This window comes from Chlamydotis macqueenii, chromosome 13, assembly GCF_036417535.1.
Source record: "Chlamydotis macqueenii isolate bChlMac1 chromosome 13, bChlMac1.mat, whole genome shotgun sequence".
Classification (NCBI taxonomy): domain Eukaryota; kingdom Metazoa; phylum Chordata; class Aves; order Otidiformes; family Otididae; genus Chlamydotis; species Chlamydotis macqueenii.
In genome coordinates this window covers 16,038,732-16,054,503 of record NC_141568.1, presented here as the reverse complement: position 1 = coordinate 16,054,503, position 15,772 = coordinate 16,038,732, and the positions used below count along the sequence as shown (strand labels likewise).

The 15,772-nt window shown below is 50.8% G+C and overlaps 2 protein-coding genes across 3 annotated transcripts in view; one reads left to right on the top strand and one right to left on the bottom strand.

Moving 5' to 3' along the window:
- The window catches only part of GNAO1 (G protein subunit alpha o1), a 139,455-nt gene extending 131,624 nt beyond the window's left edge, over positions 1-7,831 (top strand). Inside the window, exons 7-8 of the mRNA XM_086758482.1 lie at positions 3,820-3,973; positions 5,878-7,831. Coding sequence (XP_086614608.1) covers positions 3,820-3,973; positions 5,878-6,065 — 342 coding nt within the window. The 3' untranslated portion in view covers positions 6,066-7,831. The remainder of the gene's footprint in view (positions 1-3,819; positions 3,974-5,877) is intronic.
- Positions 7,832-9,707: 1,876 nt separating this feature from the next.
- Positions 9,708-15,772, bottom strand: part of AMFR (autocrine motility factor receptor) — a 29,846-nt gene continuing 23,781 nt past the window's right edge. For both annotated transcript variants that reach the window (XM_086757814.1, XM_086757813.1), the window contains 2 exons: positions 12,805-12,989; positions 9,708-11,321 (listed from right to left, as the gene is read on the bottom strand). In XM_086757814.1, the coding sequence (XP_086613940.1) occupies positions 11,171-11,321; positions 12,805-12,989 (336 nt within the window). In that variant the 3' untranslated portion in view covers positions 9,708-11,170. The remainder of the gene's footprint in view (positions 11,322-12,804; positions 12,990-15,772) is intronic.

Genomic DNA, 15,772 nt, shown 5'->3' with positions numbered 1-15,772 from the left:
AAGGCCAGCTAGCGAACCTCAGCAAGTGCCACCCTTGAACGCTGATGTGTTCATACGAACGGGAGGACCGGAGCCTCCCAGCTGGCACCCTGTGGTGGAAGGAGAGGGGAGGGAGCTGGTTTGGGGACAGGGAACAACACCTCCATCTCCCAGAGAGGGCAGCTCAGTTCTCCCCAGGGATGGGGAGTAGAGACCCAGGGAGGAGGTGGAGGGCCGTGAGCCGGCCCCACGCTCACTGCCCCGGCCCCTCTCCCACTCAGTGCCTTGGAAATTAATGTCGTGACCAAATACTGAGTGTCCTGTAGCACAGAGAGGTGACTCTGGGTCTAAACCCCCCCTGCTCCGGGTGGGAAGAGATCATAGCAGGTAACAACACAATTTTCATCATTGCCTGAGTCTCGCCAGCTTTTCCAGTGCTGGAGCAACCCAGCAGCACTGGGCAAGCAAATAGGCATGCTCAGTGTTGCCCCATTAAATAGCCCAGCCCCTAATTTAACACCCTCAGCCCAATTCCCCCCACCTCCCTTCCCCCCCTTCGGCTCGACAAGGGAACAGTGACCATCACCCTGCCTCTGGGCTCCCTACACCACGTTTCTTCCCGAAGGATCGCCGGAGGCCGTCACGATTTTCCTTTTGCTGGTTTCCCACGGAATCGTTTCTCCTGCATGTTTGATGGCCCAAACTGTATTAACTGTAATTTTGTACGAAGAGTGACTGTCCTTTGGTTTAATAGAGCTTTAGTCATTGTAATAATTTATTGGCTGTCAGTAATGTATTTATTAGTTACAAATGTTAATAAAGTGCCAGCTCTTTTCTAGTGTGAGAGGGTTTTTATTGAGCCTCCCTTGAGCGCATCCAGCGCCCCAAGCCGTTGTTCACCCTACGCCTGCTCCGTGCGCACCAGCACAGGACACACGCCTGTGGTGTCCATCGTCTGCCACAGCCTCGTTCACCTGGAAGTAACGAATTTGAAAAGGATATATCCAAAAAGCATTTAATTTTATGTAAGTATTTGGTGGGAATTTGTTTTCCTTTGGTTGTAAGTAGAACAACTTTACTGTGGTTTCTTTTTGATCCTTGGCTTCCTGAAGTTACTCTTCCCCTCCTGAAGTCCCCTGCCCCACATATCTGTATCAGACCATCCGCGCCTTTCCTCCAGCGCTGCCAGACCCGGCGCTGGCGTCCGTCAGCCTGCATCCAGCCGTTGTTTTGGCACAGGCATCAGCAGGGCAGAGCATTCCCCCCGCCCCATTGCTTCCCCCAGTACTTCGGTTGCAGATCTGTTACGAGGAGCAAGCTTTGCATTTCTTTTCCGCCATCTCTTCACACGAGTCCTGCGAGCACAGGGGCAAAGCAGCCGTTCCCGGTTCGATCCCGTACGCGGTGCCTTTTCCCCCTTGCAGTAACGCAGTGCTGGGAGCACCTCTCCCTCCCTTTAAAGTAACGCTTGGGACCATTTCTTCTTCTATATTTAAATCAAAGATCTTCCGTTATTTGGGGCATGAAGTAGAAGCAAAGAACTTGAAGAAACCAAGAGAAGATTTTTCCATAAACCTCAGCAAAGGAAAATGAACCATTATTCCTAGCAACCTCACCAATTTCCAGTGATGGAACTTCAGCTGGACTCATATCCCCACGTCTCGTCCTGTACAGACAGACTTACAGGCCAGCTCCGAGAAAAAAAACCTAACAGCTCTGGGTATTTTTCTTTGCATATTTGTACAGGGAATTTATTAAACTCCTTCCAGGATGCCATCCTGCCCAGATCTTCTCCATAGGTGTCCAGGGCTCAGAAGTCACCAGGGTTGTTCTCCCTGCACTGGGGATGTTCATTCCCCTGGGCACGTGCTTTATGTCAGCTGTTCCTCCCCCAGAATCATCCCTCTTTATTTAAATAAAATTCATCTGTGGGACAGCACAGGGGATGAACAAGGGAAAAAACCCCACCCAGATACATCAAAATCTCAAGACCTGGCATTTTTGCATCAGCCGCAAGTCAAGAAGAGCCACATCCTTCTGTGATGGCTTCTGTTTTCCCCATGAATAAGGCTTTTTTTTAAAGATAAGGATCAAATGAGGTCCTGAAGCTTCGGAAAGCAACTGCTTGGCATCCCTAGCTACTCTTTGTCAAGGAACCGACAGTGTAATCTCTGAGCCTTTCAAGATGAAATCAGACATCTGCTAAATTTTGCATGCAAAGCTACAGTTGAAGTGTAGCTAATAAAATGACTCACTAATAAAACATTCATAGAAAACTCCAAAATGTGTAATTGGGTCATCATTTCATGAGCAAACACGTGTGTTCTCACCAGCCTTCAGCAAGTCCAAAGCCCCTCACCCTTGCTGCACCCCCAAAACGAAGGGGCTCAGGGGGGCTGTTTGCTGCCAGAGCATTTCCCACTGGCTGCCCCGGAGCACGTCGGCTGCTCTCCGCTTCGTTCAAGGCTTTTCCCAATAGCGGGGTGTCCACGCGCGAGCGGCAGGCAGCCACGCCGGGACCTGGGGGGCTCGGCCCCAAGAGGGGGTTGCAGCAAAGGGCACAGGGGGCAGTGGCTTCAGACTTCGCCCAGCCTTGGCTTTGCCCCAGAAGCTTTGCAGGTTTGAGTGTTGAACCAGGTGGGTATGCGCACAGACCGCCTCAAGTGTCCCCCGCAGTTTTCCCATGGAGCAGCGGGGAACGGCTCTCTTGTTTATCCTAGGAGCAGGTTAACGATGGAGAACGTTTCTGAGAGCTCCTAGAGAGCCGTATCCGTCCTGTCCAGCAGCACCTCCACGCTAACGTGGAGTGCGTGCGCCTGCCCGCACAGACACCCCGCGGCCACTCGAGCGAAGCATGAGAATTCCTGGCTTGGGGGTGCCCTGCGACAGCCGATTCGGCACAGGACAGCCCCACATCCTCCTCTTCCTCCTGTCCTTCTGTCCGCTCTCTGCTCCTTTCTGGTAACTGCTTCCATAGCGTGGGGAGAAGTGGCTTCGTATGGCTTTTGTCCTCATGGGAAAGGACTATTAATTTTTTTTAAATTGCAGCTTTTAGAGTTTTGCTTCTACTTATGCCCCTACTAAAACTCTTCCGTGCTTGAAGCCTCGCTGGAGCGGCCCACAGCCTGGAAGGCTCCGCAGAGCTGCGAGGGGGCTGTCAGAGGCACCTGCACTGCTTCCCTCCACGCAGCAGCATCAGGATTTCTTAGCAGCAGCCCAGCCACCGCTGCGGTCTTTTCAAAGATGGGCTGAAGACTTGTTTTTTCCAGGGACAGAAGGGCCCAGGTGGGACAGGACCTGCTCCAACCTCGGGGCAGTCCCTCAGCACCAGTCCCACCATGACAGCACCACTTGGCACAAGCATCCTTCCAGGCAGGTCCATAGAACCACCCTGAGGTGGCCAAAACTCCATCCCAGTCCCCACGCCCAGCACATCCCAGCTGCTGGCCAGTGCTGTCTGTCCATCCTCTATTTTGGCTCTGCAGATGGTGGCTCCTGGAGGGACACAGGGCCCCCTGCACCTCCTCTGGTTAGGCAGGTGATGAGCAAATGACTTCTCTGCTCCTTGAAGCCTCAGGTGTCAGCCCTGCTGGAGCAGCCCCACAGGGATGCGGTGGGGGATCAGCTGTGGCCTCCACACCTGCCTTGTCCTCCAGCCCAACACTGTTTCCTCCACCGTGGTAACCATCTCACATTTACCGCTGTCTGATTTCAGAGATTTTTTTTTTTTGCTTTCTAACCATTTCAATTCAGAAAAATGTTCTCCTGTCCTCTAACTCTCTCTTTGCCTTTCTCTCTCTCTCTCTCTCCCCTCTCCTCCCTCCGTGCTCCCCGTTGCAGAACCGCATGCACGAATCTCTCATGCTCTTCGACTCCATCTGTAACAACAAATTCTTCATCGATACCTCCATCATTCTCTTCCTCAACAAGAAAGACCTATTTGCCGAGAAGATCAAGAAGTCGCCTCTGACCATCTGCTTCCCTGAATACACAGGTACGTGCCAGGGTTGACGCGACGCAGCCCAGTGTGACGCCCACCACCACACCATGGGAACTGGGAGGGGCTGCGTCTCTCCCCAGAGGTGGGCAGGGGGACAGAGCACCTTTATGAGGGGGCAAAAGCACTGCCCACCTTTGAGAGCCAGGGTGCAGCTCCATCACCCTGCTCTTGGGGTTGGGGTTGTGTGTTGCATGCGTCAGTTCTTGCGGCAAAGGCGGGCAGCCAGCTGGTGGCATACAGATGCTCAAGATGATGCTCAAGATGGATTGAGACAAATGGAGGTGAGCTGTAATGAGTCTGGCCACAGGGAGCTGTGGAAAGGAGAAGCCTTGGTGAAAACCAGCTGCCCACCACTTGAGCCGTCCTCTTTGCTGGTGGTTCTGGAGAAGCTCCTGCTATAGGAGCCGAGACACACGGTCCTCCAAGCTGCATCTCCTGTGCATGTCCTCCAGGAGTGGAGTGCCTTTGTGCAGGATACAGCTGGGGAAGGAAAAAGCCTGTTCACAGCAGAATCTGTGAAACCACAAGAGAATCACGTATTTTTAAGTTAAACCAATGTGGCTTGGGAAGAACAAAACCCAAGAAAATGGAGTAAGAATGGACATCCCTTTGGAATTCTCAAAGGGAAAGAAAGAAATCAGTTCAGGTTCAAAGGCTCCAGCGCTTCCTACAAATACTTGAGCGTCTGAACTCTTTCACCCAAAGCACACCCACCCTGGACACCAGACCCTGGGGACAACGGTGTCCTGCAGCAAGACAGCGCCCACTCCCTACGGCATGAGCACACCAGCATTTCTACCAGCACCTTTGAGGTGTCTGCGCCATGAAAGCGGCAGTGCTTTTTGCCCAGCCGATGGGTGGGAAATCCCAAACTGTCCCACGTGGAGTTGTGTGGGAGCCAGCCCAGGGAGGGGGACAGCCCGGTAACACCAGACCGGCTCCCCTCGCCATCGGCCACCCCCTGCGTCATGAAGGGGGGGAACTGGCAAGCTGGAAAAGGAAAATAAATCTCCAGATAACAGCAGCACTTCAAAGGCGATTTCAGGGGCGTAACTTGGGCTTTGTGGCTTCCCACGAGGGGCCGGGCGCAGCCGCTCTCACTGCCGTAAGCGGCTTAATGCAATAATGCACATTTTTCTGCTCAAACGTCTGGCCCCCCTCCAGCCCGCCTTGCAAAAGCAAAACTCCCCCGGTCCACCGAGCAACAGCACATCTGTGAGGGGCTGCTGCCCCACCGCTCCCTTTGCCCACCCCAGCGCCTGGGGCGAGACCCCCACCCAGCCCTACGGCACCCGGAGAGCCCCAGCCCCGCTAAGGACACACGGCCAGCACCCGCGGGTGACACTGGAGTGGTCACCAACCCTCCCGGCCATCCCTCCCCCTGCCTGCGTGGCCGGGGGGCCACCAGGCCCCCCAGCCTTTCTCCCCACCCCTCGTTCCCTTGGGATGCGCCACGGGGACTCACCGTGATGCCGGAGCAGCAGCGATGCCGGGGGGAGAATCCCTTGGGCACGGCACTGCCCGGCTGGGCGCAGCTGGGGGCTGCTGCCCTTCCCCGGGGTAAAAAGGGGAGCGGGCGGGGAGGGGAAAGGGGCAACACCTGGGGAGGGAGGGGTCTCCAACGGAGCCCAGGTGCGCTGCGATTTGGGGGGAAAGAGGGGGGAAATGGGGTGGAAAAGCGTAGGTGGGGGGAAAAGGAGGAAGATGGGGGCAAAAAGGGGTAAATGGACCCTGCTGAGGGGTGAATTGGGGGAAAAAAATGGAAAACAAATGTATTTTTGCCTGGTTTTTTGAGAAATAAAGCAGTTTGCAAGCAGCGAGGGGCTGGGCGCGGGGCAGAAGGGTGGTGGCCCACGGCCCTGACGCCCCCCGCTCTGTCCCCCCGCCTCTGCCCGCAGGTCCCAACACCTACGAGGACGCGGCCGCCTACATCCAAGCACAATTCGAAAGCAAAAACCGCTCCCCCAACAAGGAGATTTACTGCCACATGACGTGCGCCACAGACACGAACAACATCCAGGTGGTATTTGACGCCGTCACCGACATCATCATTGCCAACAACCTGCGGGGCTGCGGCTTGTACTGAGCCCCGCGGCGCAGAGCGACTTGGGTGGTGGTGCTCCCGGCGCCGGGGGGAGAAAAGAAGTGGAAAAAAAAAAAAAAAAGCGTAAAAATGAAAAAAAAAAGAAAAACCAAACCCAACGCAACCACACACAGACACAGACACACACACACACACAAGTGCGCGCGTGGAAAAAAAAAAAAGAAAAAGTGAAACAAAAAAAAAAAAACAGATTGAATGAGAGAAAAAAAAATTGTAATCATAATCATGCAAGTTGGTAAATAAAAAGGCATAAGGAAAAATTCTATATATACGTATATATATATATAAACATCCACTCCCACCTCCTCAGTTTGTCGGAAGGAGCTGTGGGCGACCCCCGCGCCCCCGCCGTCCCCGGTGTCACCCCTCGGGGGGTAACGGGGGCCCTGACGCCCCGGGGGCTCTCGGGGCCCCCCCAGCCCCCAGGGCGCTGGGGCGGGGGGTCCTGCCTGCGCCCCCGCCGCGGCTGTGCCACTGGCTGCTCCTGTGCGGGGGGTGCTTCTCGCCCCCCAAGCTGTTTCACCGTGGGGTTTTACCTTTTACTTATTATAAATTACCGTGGGTTGGGTTTTTTTAATTATTATTATTATTAATGTTATGATTTATTATTTTTATTTCCAGCACGGGGAAGGCCGAGTCGCCCCTGCCCAACCCCGGCCCTGCCACCGCACCCAGACCGAGCCGCTGCCTCGAGAAACTAAAACATAGATTTTTTTTTTTTTTTAATTTATTTTTTTAAAAAAAAAGAGGGGAAAAAATTGAGAAGTCCCCCCCTGGCCCTGTGTCACAACTAAAAAGGGAGACAACAACAGCAACAACAAGACCTTCTCCCATTTCCCGTCCCGGCTGGGAGCATCCTCCCGCCGCTCTCTCCAGGGGTTGGGTTTTTTGGGGTTCGATTTTTTGGCATTCCCTGCCCGCTCTAGGCCAAAGCCGGGAGCCGGCGGGTTTTTCCCCATTTTTACTCCCTCCTGCTTTCACAGCTCCGCGCTCCGAGTCGCCGCTCGCTCTCCGGGTTTGGATCCAGAAGCACAGCTCGGCGAGGCCGGACGGGCCCGTCAGGGCCTTGGGAGGCTTATACATATATATATATTTTATTTTACCTTTTTTTTTTGTTTAGGGTATTTTTTTTTTGTTCAGTTTTTATTCATTTTTAACTCCCTCCAGTGAATGCTTTTTTGTGCTGCTTTTTCTCCCCCCTCGCCCCAGTCCTCTCTCCCGTTTAGTGAATGGTGTTTTTTCTCTCTCATGTTGGGATGTTTGTGCTGAAAAAAAAAAAAAAAAGGAAAAAAAAAAGCAAAAAAAAAGCTTAAAAAACAAACTTTAAAAAAAAGCGAGAATGAAAATTATTTAAAAATTTTAAAAGACACACACAAAACCACAAAAAATAATTTAAAAAGAAACAAAAATCGAATGTAGTGTTTACATTGAGGCCACTGTTTTCATGACCAACCCTTCGTCATTTCTACTTTGATGAGTAACCAGACGTCGTCACCGTTTCACTTTTACGAGTTACCTTTGCTGAAGAAGAGCAGTCACACCTGTTTAAAAGAAAACGACTAAATAAAGAGGAAACTAGAAAAAAAAATAAAACTATTATATATATATATATATAAAGCGCCAGGTCTTTCTAAGCCTTTCTATTACCAATCAGTGAGGTTTCTGTGATATATTACACACTGCCAATCTCTTTCTCTGACTAATGGAAAAATTCATGTGTAGCTCAATAAAGAGAATGTTTGTCTGTACCCCGGGCTCTCCCCTCCCGCGCCTCCGCCTGCTTCTTTCGCCCCGCGCCTGCCCGCCTCCTTCCGAAGGGAGGGAGGAAAAAAAAAAATGCTAAAAATCAGTTTTTAGGAGGGGCTGAGCTAAGAATTGGGTGCGAATCTTGGGAAGTCGGTGCGTGGAAGCCCTTCTGGGTGGCTCAGGTTGGTCCAGAGCATCACTGGGAGCAAAAATCCCCCCCCGCCCCCGGCAAAAAAAAAAAAAAAAAAAATATTTTGGGAATGCAAAGATAGTCAGCAGGGTGAGTCCTTCATCTTGTAGCAACATCAGAAACCCCAAAACACGCGAGGTTTTTTTCTGAAAGATACAGAGGAAGGTTCAGCCAGAAGGCAGAGATTTTCCTCTCTGCTGCAGGAGCAATTTGGAGGGTTTGGGGTGGCTTCCCCCCCTCAATTTGGGTTTTTCTCACAGTTCCGGGGGAGGGTTTCCACAATTTAGAGGGTTTTTTCTGCAGTTTGGGGGGTTTTTCATGTTCTCCTCCATCCCGGGTCAGGCACCGTGACCACAGGCAGGACCAGGCTGGTGTCCAGGTCTCACCCAGCCAAGGACGGGCTGGCATCGCGTTCACCATCCCCTCCCGAGCCACAGGAACGCTTCCAAACCCCACGGGACCACAAGGCCCGCCCTCAAACCCAATGAAGGAGCCCAAACAGCCAGGACCCCCCCGGCTTTACGCCAGGCCACCCATCGAATGTCACACCCCCTGCCCGCAGAAGGGAAGGCCGGTTCGAAAAGCTGCTCCGTCCCGCAGCAGCATCTCCTGACCCGCACAGCTTCTTCACAGCGACTCAGAAGTAGCTGGTGCTGGCACTGGAGGAGTCCATCCGGCTTCTCCTCGGCCGACCTCCCTTCCCCTCTGCACAAACCGGCCTTTCGTCGCTGAAGGAGCTCATGGGGCTCGCAGCATCTCCTTCCCCACTGATCTGCTGCTGGCCAAGGACTGGACCTCACAGCAGGGCCCCTCAGCGCGCAGAGGGTTGGTGGCCAAGAGGAGCTGCTTCACTGGTACCTTTCCAGGCCAGCATGAATGTACAAAAACAGGGATTGATTTTTTTTTTTTTTTCAGTGGTGAAATCTGGGGTGGCCAAGACGCCGCATGCTCAGAAAACAGCAGCCGTAGGCAGAGGTGGTTTGTGCAGTCCTGGTGCCCAGCCAAGCCCCGGGGAGCCAGCGGCTCTTCACCCAGTGTTTGAGGGGGAGGAAACCTCTCCAGCGCACGGCTCTCCTCCCGGGGAAGGTGGGTGGCCGGGAGAGGACATGGCAAGGTGGTGGGGATCTTGCAAGTGCAAAGCTGGATCAAGCCCAAAGCAAAGTCAAAGCCTGTCCTGGCTGCAGGCACCCCCTCTGAAGCAGGGGTCATTTTGCATCACCGCGTACAAAATGCATCATCGCGTACAAAATCTCCCAGAAGCGCAGCAAGGAGGAACTCAAGGAAACCCAGACCCCCTCAAGAAGGATTTCTCCTCTCTGTTCTCTCCTCTCCCGTCCGTACTCCCAGAGGTGTCGACGCTGCTCCTTAAAGACCCAGACTCTGTACTGGTCACACGTACGATAGCCCTCAGCCCTCCCGTACGCTGCCAGACAGTTCAAAACCCCTCTTTATTTTTACAGTCCCTTGAGACACCTTTCCTCTTCCACTGCCACGTTCACAGCCTGACTGAACTCCAGTGGCAGTTACTGCTCTAACCCAGGGCCTGGGAAAATGCTCGCAAACGCGGCGTCGGGCGGCCGCTCTCCCTTGCATCCGGATAAAGGGGGAACTGAGGGGGGACCAAAGTGCAGGTGCCACATTTACAAACCGAACGCGTGCCGGGAACATGAGAAGTCACACTACAGAAATTTCCAAACAATTTCCAACACTGACCAAGATTTTATTTTTGGTGTTTTCTTTTTTTTTTTTTTAAACAATAAAAACAAAACAGCTGTGCTCTGAGCAAAACCAAAGATCTCAAAAAAAAAAAAAAAATCTTTCAAGTTTACTAATAGCATTGCAAGATAAGGCTTCCCAAAGAGTTTATTGAAATAAATTATTTTCACCTAAACATCGATGCAACTCCTCTCATTAAATTCACCTTCAAATGTCCTAAAAACCAACAGTAAAAAAAGTTACCAACAATTCTAGGTAATACTTGGATCCTTCTAAAGGTCAGCGCTACTGGAACTCACTCTTCAGAAGTTTAAAAATTAAGTCACTGCATGTAAAATTCAACTACGCAAGCTAGTGTCGGCAGCTCCACGTGGATCTCGCGTCAAAAGTTCTTTAGAAAAATCAGAGCGTGGCAGGTGGGGCTGCAGCCAGCCTAGGGCCCAGCTGCCCCAGTTCCTCCAGTCTTAAACTCAGGGTGAAGGTGTGGGGTTAAAAATGAAATAAAAAGCAAGATATCAGAGCGACCTCTGTGAAATCCCATCCGCGCGGCTCCGCAGCCCACAACAGGCAGGGTGTTCTATCCTACTCCCTTGGTCTGCGGTAACACTGAACCGCAGGGGCTGTGACCTCGCCTTACGGCCCCTCTTCCTCACGGGATTCCCCTCAGTCTCCCCCAGCTTTCTGGCCACAACAAGCAAAGGAAAAGAACACAGCCCTGGCGAGCGACCACAGCCAGGTGTCTGCCAGCACAGAACCCAGCAGCAGTAAACAAACCATTTTATGCTGGAATCGATGCGAATCGCTGCACAATTCATGAATTTGGGTTTTTTTTCTGCATTACGTAGCCAGACAACTTCCACCCAGCCTAAGAGCTGACTTCCCAGCGACGCTACCCTCGCCCTTCAAGCTGTCCCGCGTAACACCCTTCGCTGTCAACACGAACAGCGACTGAAGAGCGGGCACCTGCTCACCTAACAACAGGGTTTGCTGCAAATTTCTAAGCTTTCTTCCCTCTTGGAATAACTCTCCCTGATCTTGAGCTGAACGTGCCAGGGCCCTCGGCGACCGGCACCCACAGCTGCCAATTCAGAACACGCTTTCCTCAGCCTCTGCTGCGCAGCCTAACAGCTCACGCTAGCTGCAGAAATCACGCCCACGGTTTAGAAATTGCCTTTTGTTTGTGGAGGGGATCAACGTCACATAGAAAATATTACAAAAAAAAAAAAAAAAAGGTTAATTTGTCAGCTGTCCAAACATTATTAGACCACATGCTTTATACAGCAGAGAGGCAGCCAGCTCACTCGGCAGCTCAACTAGCTGAACTCTGAAGAGACACTTTCCTGCTGGTATTGAAAGCGCAGGGTGGGTTTTTTTTTGCATTTAATTCATTTATTCAACATTGCTCACGAGGAGGAGGAAGGAAGGGCAACGAGCGCTAAGAGTTTTGCTGCATTTGAAGTCTCCGTTCGGCGGCGGCAGCGAGCGTCCTGCGACGCAGGGTGACGGGATCGGCGGATGCTCCCTCAGGCAGAGGAGAGGGCTTCTCTGTGGTCAGCTCCTCATCGGAGGTTTTGTTTAGATAACGTCTGCAAGAAGAAAAAGATGGGTGAGCAGAGCCCAACACAACCTATGTTCAAAAAAAAAAAAAAAAAAAAAAGCCCCAATAACCTACAGTAGACTCTGCAGAGCTGGCAGAAGCTGTTAGTGTTTGTGCAAGATCCCTGTGCCCGTGGGAGGGAGCCACTTCTAAAGGCAGGGGCTCTACTCTTAACACAGCACTTCACTGTGACTGCAGGGGAGTCACCGAATCTCTCTGTTCCCGTTATTCCACCACCTGCAAGACGCTGGCAGTGCCTGCCACAAGCAGCCGCTCGCTGATGACAATGAGTAAACCTTGACAGAAGGGGCACCAGGGCTGCAAAGTGTAAGGGAAGTGACAAAAACTACTCTATTTTGTCACCAAGTGTAAAAATTTGTGGGGATGTTAACTCGGGCAGCTGCTTCCTTGCATTTTGGCCTTACCTCACACTTAACATCCCAACGACTTTTACACTTCGCGACAAAATGCAGCACTTTGCAATTCCACAGCCCTTCAGTGAAGGGAGGGAACCAATAAACCAGAAAGTCAAAAATACTTTGTCTCCCTAAATTACATTCTTCAAACATAAAGAGAAAACTATTCCAGGAGCAGGTCTATTTATAGACAAACTTGTAAAAGGTGTCACACCCCCAGTTATTTATATGAAGGTATTTCACTGTGAGGGTGGGGCAGGCGGGGAAAGAGCGTAGGTAGCCGGATAACATCAAGGGACAAAACACGAGTAACTCAATGTAGTTTTTGTAGACCCTTCCAGGCGTCTCCCTGCGACACAAAGGAAGGGAAAACGTTTGTTACAAATGCTAAGAAGTTTTCCCTACACCACTGAAGCACTTTTCCTTCTCTTTTTAATCAGCAACTGGATGCTAGCAAAGTTCACCAACACGACTGCAAAGGATGTGAAAAAAGTTAAATTCTACTTATAGCACCCATTACTAGCTGGGCTAAAAGAAACAAAGCCGGTCACTCTCTTCAGCCGTGTTGACTTGCTGGTCATTAGCTCCTCTGACGTGCTTCAGTAAGCGGTCACCTGTCAACTCCCCGCTGCTTTGTGCTTACGGCATTTGCTGTGTGTTTGGAAAGAGCGGCGCCTGACAAATTTCAGCTGTAACAGCAGAGGCAGCACGGGCTGACGCCTGTGCCAGGAGACAAGCACAAGTAACGCGTTCTAACTTATTACAGGCTCAGACTGAAGGCCGTTGAAGCTGGAGAAATCATCCTCTCATTTCAAAGAGCTTTGGATCAGCTGCTTAGGAAGCTGTGTACATGTTGGGGCACACGATGCTATTTCAGACTTGGGTTTATCAGCGATGGTTTTCTTACACAGCCTCCTGAGCCTGCTGTAGCAGATGGATTCATTCCTCTTACTACTTTTTGCATCAACCCAGGCTCTCACTGGCATAATTCACTTGAAACCCAGACAGAGGGACTATAACCCAGTGGCCAGGCTGGAGTTTTAGGAAGGAACGTACTTTCGAGCTTGCTGCAACAAGTCCTCCTTCCGCTGAACCAACATACGCTGCCTTTCGTCTGCTGACTTTGAAAAGCGACTTCCCCTGGCCTCAAAATCTTCTGCTTCACTAGGCTCTGCTTCCATTTCGCTGAATTCCACCATTTCTTCCAGTCTTGAGTTGAGCTCAAGCGGCACTCTCTCAGTCTAAGAGAAAAGGAAAAAAAAGTCGTAAGTCTCTGCAAAATTTGCTAACAGGGCTTCTTTGCATCAAATCACCAAGCTACAAAGAACTGTCATTTTCTGAGGCACTGGAAGAAAGCAGAGTCTCACCTGCTGTACCCAGTTCCCTTGGGCTCCTTTGAAAACCCCAGCCAACATACAGAACAAAGCTATTTCAAAACACGTTCAAAGAGCCTGTATTCTCTAATGCTGTGTCTTTTATGCCATGTTTGAAAGTAATCTCAAAGACAAACATTAATTACTCATCATAAATGCTCTACGAAAATGGGGCATTGGAAATAGTCAGATTCTGCAGCTGACTTGACAAGCAATGCAACAGCAAAGAGTTGAAAAAGCAGAAATCCGGAAACTAAGGAAAGAATCGCAAATGTATTTGCAAAGAGGATGTGTGCTTGAGAAGGGAATTTATGAGGCTTCAGTTCATCACATCCTGCAGCACCCAAATCATTGCACATTCGGGCTGCTGGAGCAAGGCTGGCAACTGTCCCAGGCACGGCGTGTCAATAGAAGAAGCTGGCAGCCCGCACGTAGTACCTCCACCCCTGACAGCTGGCCGACACCACTAATGTGAAAATCGAGCTGATGAATGACGACGCTGGTGAACCAGCGGAGGTGAAACAGCATCTCCTGTCATATACGATCAGCTCAGCTCTGCAATGGACAAGCGAGATGTTCCGAAGCGTGCTAGCGTCAAGAAACAAATCACCTCACTGAAGGGTTTAAGGGTTGAACCATCATTTGGTATCCCAGAGGATTACTCAAACAAGCAGGATGCCTCAGAGGAGCCAAGTCAGCTCCTACCGCCCAGCTTTGGGCCTTCGTTATTCCCGCCGCAGAAGCTTCCACAGCCGGTGACACAGGCACCGTGGGGAGACCGCTGCTCAAGTCCCAACAGCCCGGACTCAGCAGCATCACAGCGTGCAACGCACAGGTTTCAGCAGCTGATGTGCAAAACAAGTTGAGTCATTCCAAAGCCCCAGAGACGTACCAGTAACACCATCTCCCCGACGCAGTGCCTTCGGAGAGCAAAAACCAAGGCAAATGTCACTTCCCATCAACTGAGTGAACCAAGCAGGAATGCCAGGGCCCAGGCCAGAGCAGTACAAACACTGCGACCTCAAACACAAACACATCTTCAGCCTGTTTCAGCAAAACCTGTAAATTCCAGCGTGCTGGGGAAGGGCTCCCCGTATCACATGCTCTAACCACTGGGATAATGCCACGGGGTACTGTTGCACTGCCTCAAATGCCACATCCGAGAGGAGGAAGCGAGAGCTCCACAGAACGATCCCATGGATTTTACTCAGAGCCAGGACAACGTTGGCAGACCCAGAGGAACAGGTATGGAGCAGCCTGACGGCTGCTTCCCAGTACCACAGGGAAAAGCGGAGCTCTGCTGGGTGAAGCAGTGAGGAGGGCACTCATTACTGCGGATGTTCAGACAAGATTAGGGTTTTTTTTCCCCTCTGGGCCATTTGTACCAGAAGATGGAAGCTAGCTGACCTAAGCTGTTTTTTTCATAATGTTACAAAGATGCAGAAATCAATACCCAGAGCCCATTCCTCTACTGGCACAAGAGTGGTTACTGAGGAGGTTTTAGAGCCAAAAATATCAAACCTAATTGCACTAAAGGTTATGACAAGCCTTAGCATGAGAGCAGATCTCAGACGCAGAAACCTGTACGCTGCAGAAACTACTCCTCCTTCAGGCTCCAAGAAAGAATGAATTAGTTTTGTGAAAGCCATGGGATGCCTCAAACACCTCTAAATAGTCACCAAGTACTGAAGCAATGACAATAAGCTCGATTCTCAAGGGGAGAACAAGAGCTGCACCAAGCAAGCTTCAGCTTTGTCACAACAGCTTACCAGTTAGGTTTGAGCAGTCCTACCCAACCTCCACCCAGGATTACAGAAACAGATAAACAAACACACAAAAGATTTCAAAGGATAATCTTTAAAAACATTTTAGCACATGAAAATACAAGCTTGCAGAAAGCAGCTACAGCTGCTCAGGGATCCCTTCTTACAGGGAGTAAGAGCAGAGTCAGAAAAGAGGGGAGGGAGTGCAAACATGATAGGGATGGAGAGCGAGCGTGTAGGGCACTAAGCACATCGCTGGAAGCATCAGCATTTCAGCGCATAACTGGAGAACAGTACGTGCACAGCATCTTACCAAGGGTACAGACCAGGACTGTCAGAAGCCGTCAATGTTTAGAGCATTATCTCACAAACGTTTAACACAATTTATACCATCATGGTGCTCAGAGATGCCTCTCAACTACCCGTACCTCATGTCAGCACTGACACCCCAAAACCAAAAGCTACGTTTGCTGGAGGGGAGAATCAGTCCTTATCTCTAACTTAAGACCATGGAATTCCACATAGAATTAAGTCATTACATGACATATGGCACAGAGGAATACCAATGCTACTCATGAAGTAGGGTGCTTTTATTTGAGCACCTTAGCTCCCCTAAGAAGTGTTTTTTCCAACAAGCAGACCTCCAATGAGTCTGCCACTTGCTGTGGGAGATCTACAAAGATTCTCAGTGGGTACGTTGACTTAAAAAAAAGAAGAAAAGAGATGGAAAGCTTGTAAAATTTACTCTAAGGCTTCAGCAGAAAGCAACTAGAGTTGCCATGGTCTGTGTCATAAAGTGTGGAGTTACGTGTGTCAGGGACTGTGTCATAAAGTCATAAAGTGTGGAGTTACATCTAGCTGCTATTTGGAAATTCAAGTCTCACCCAG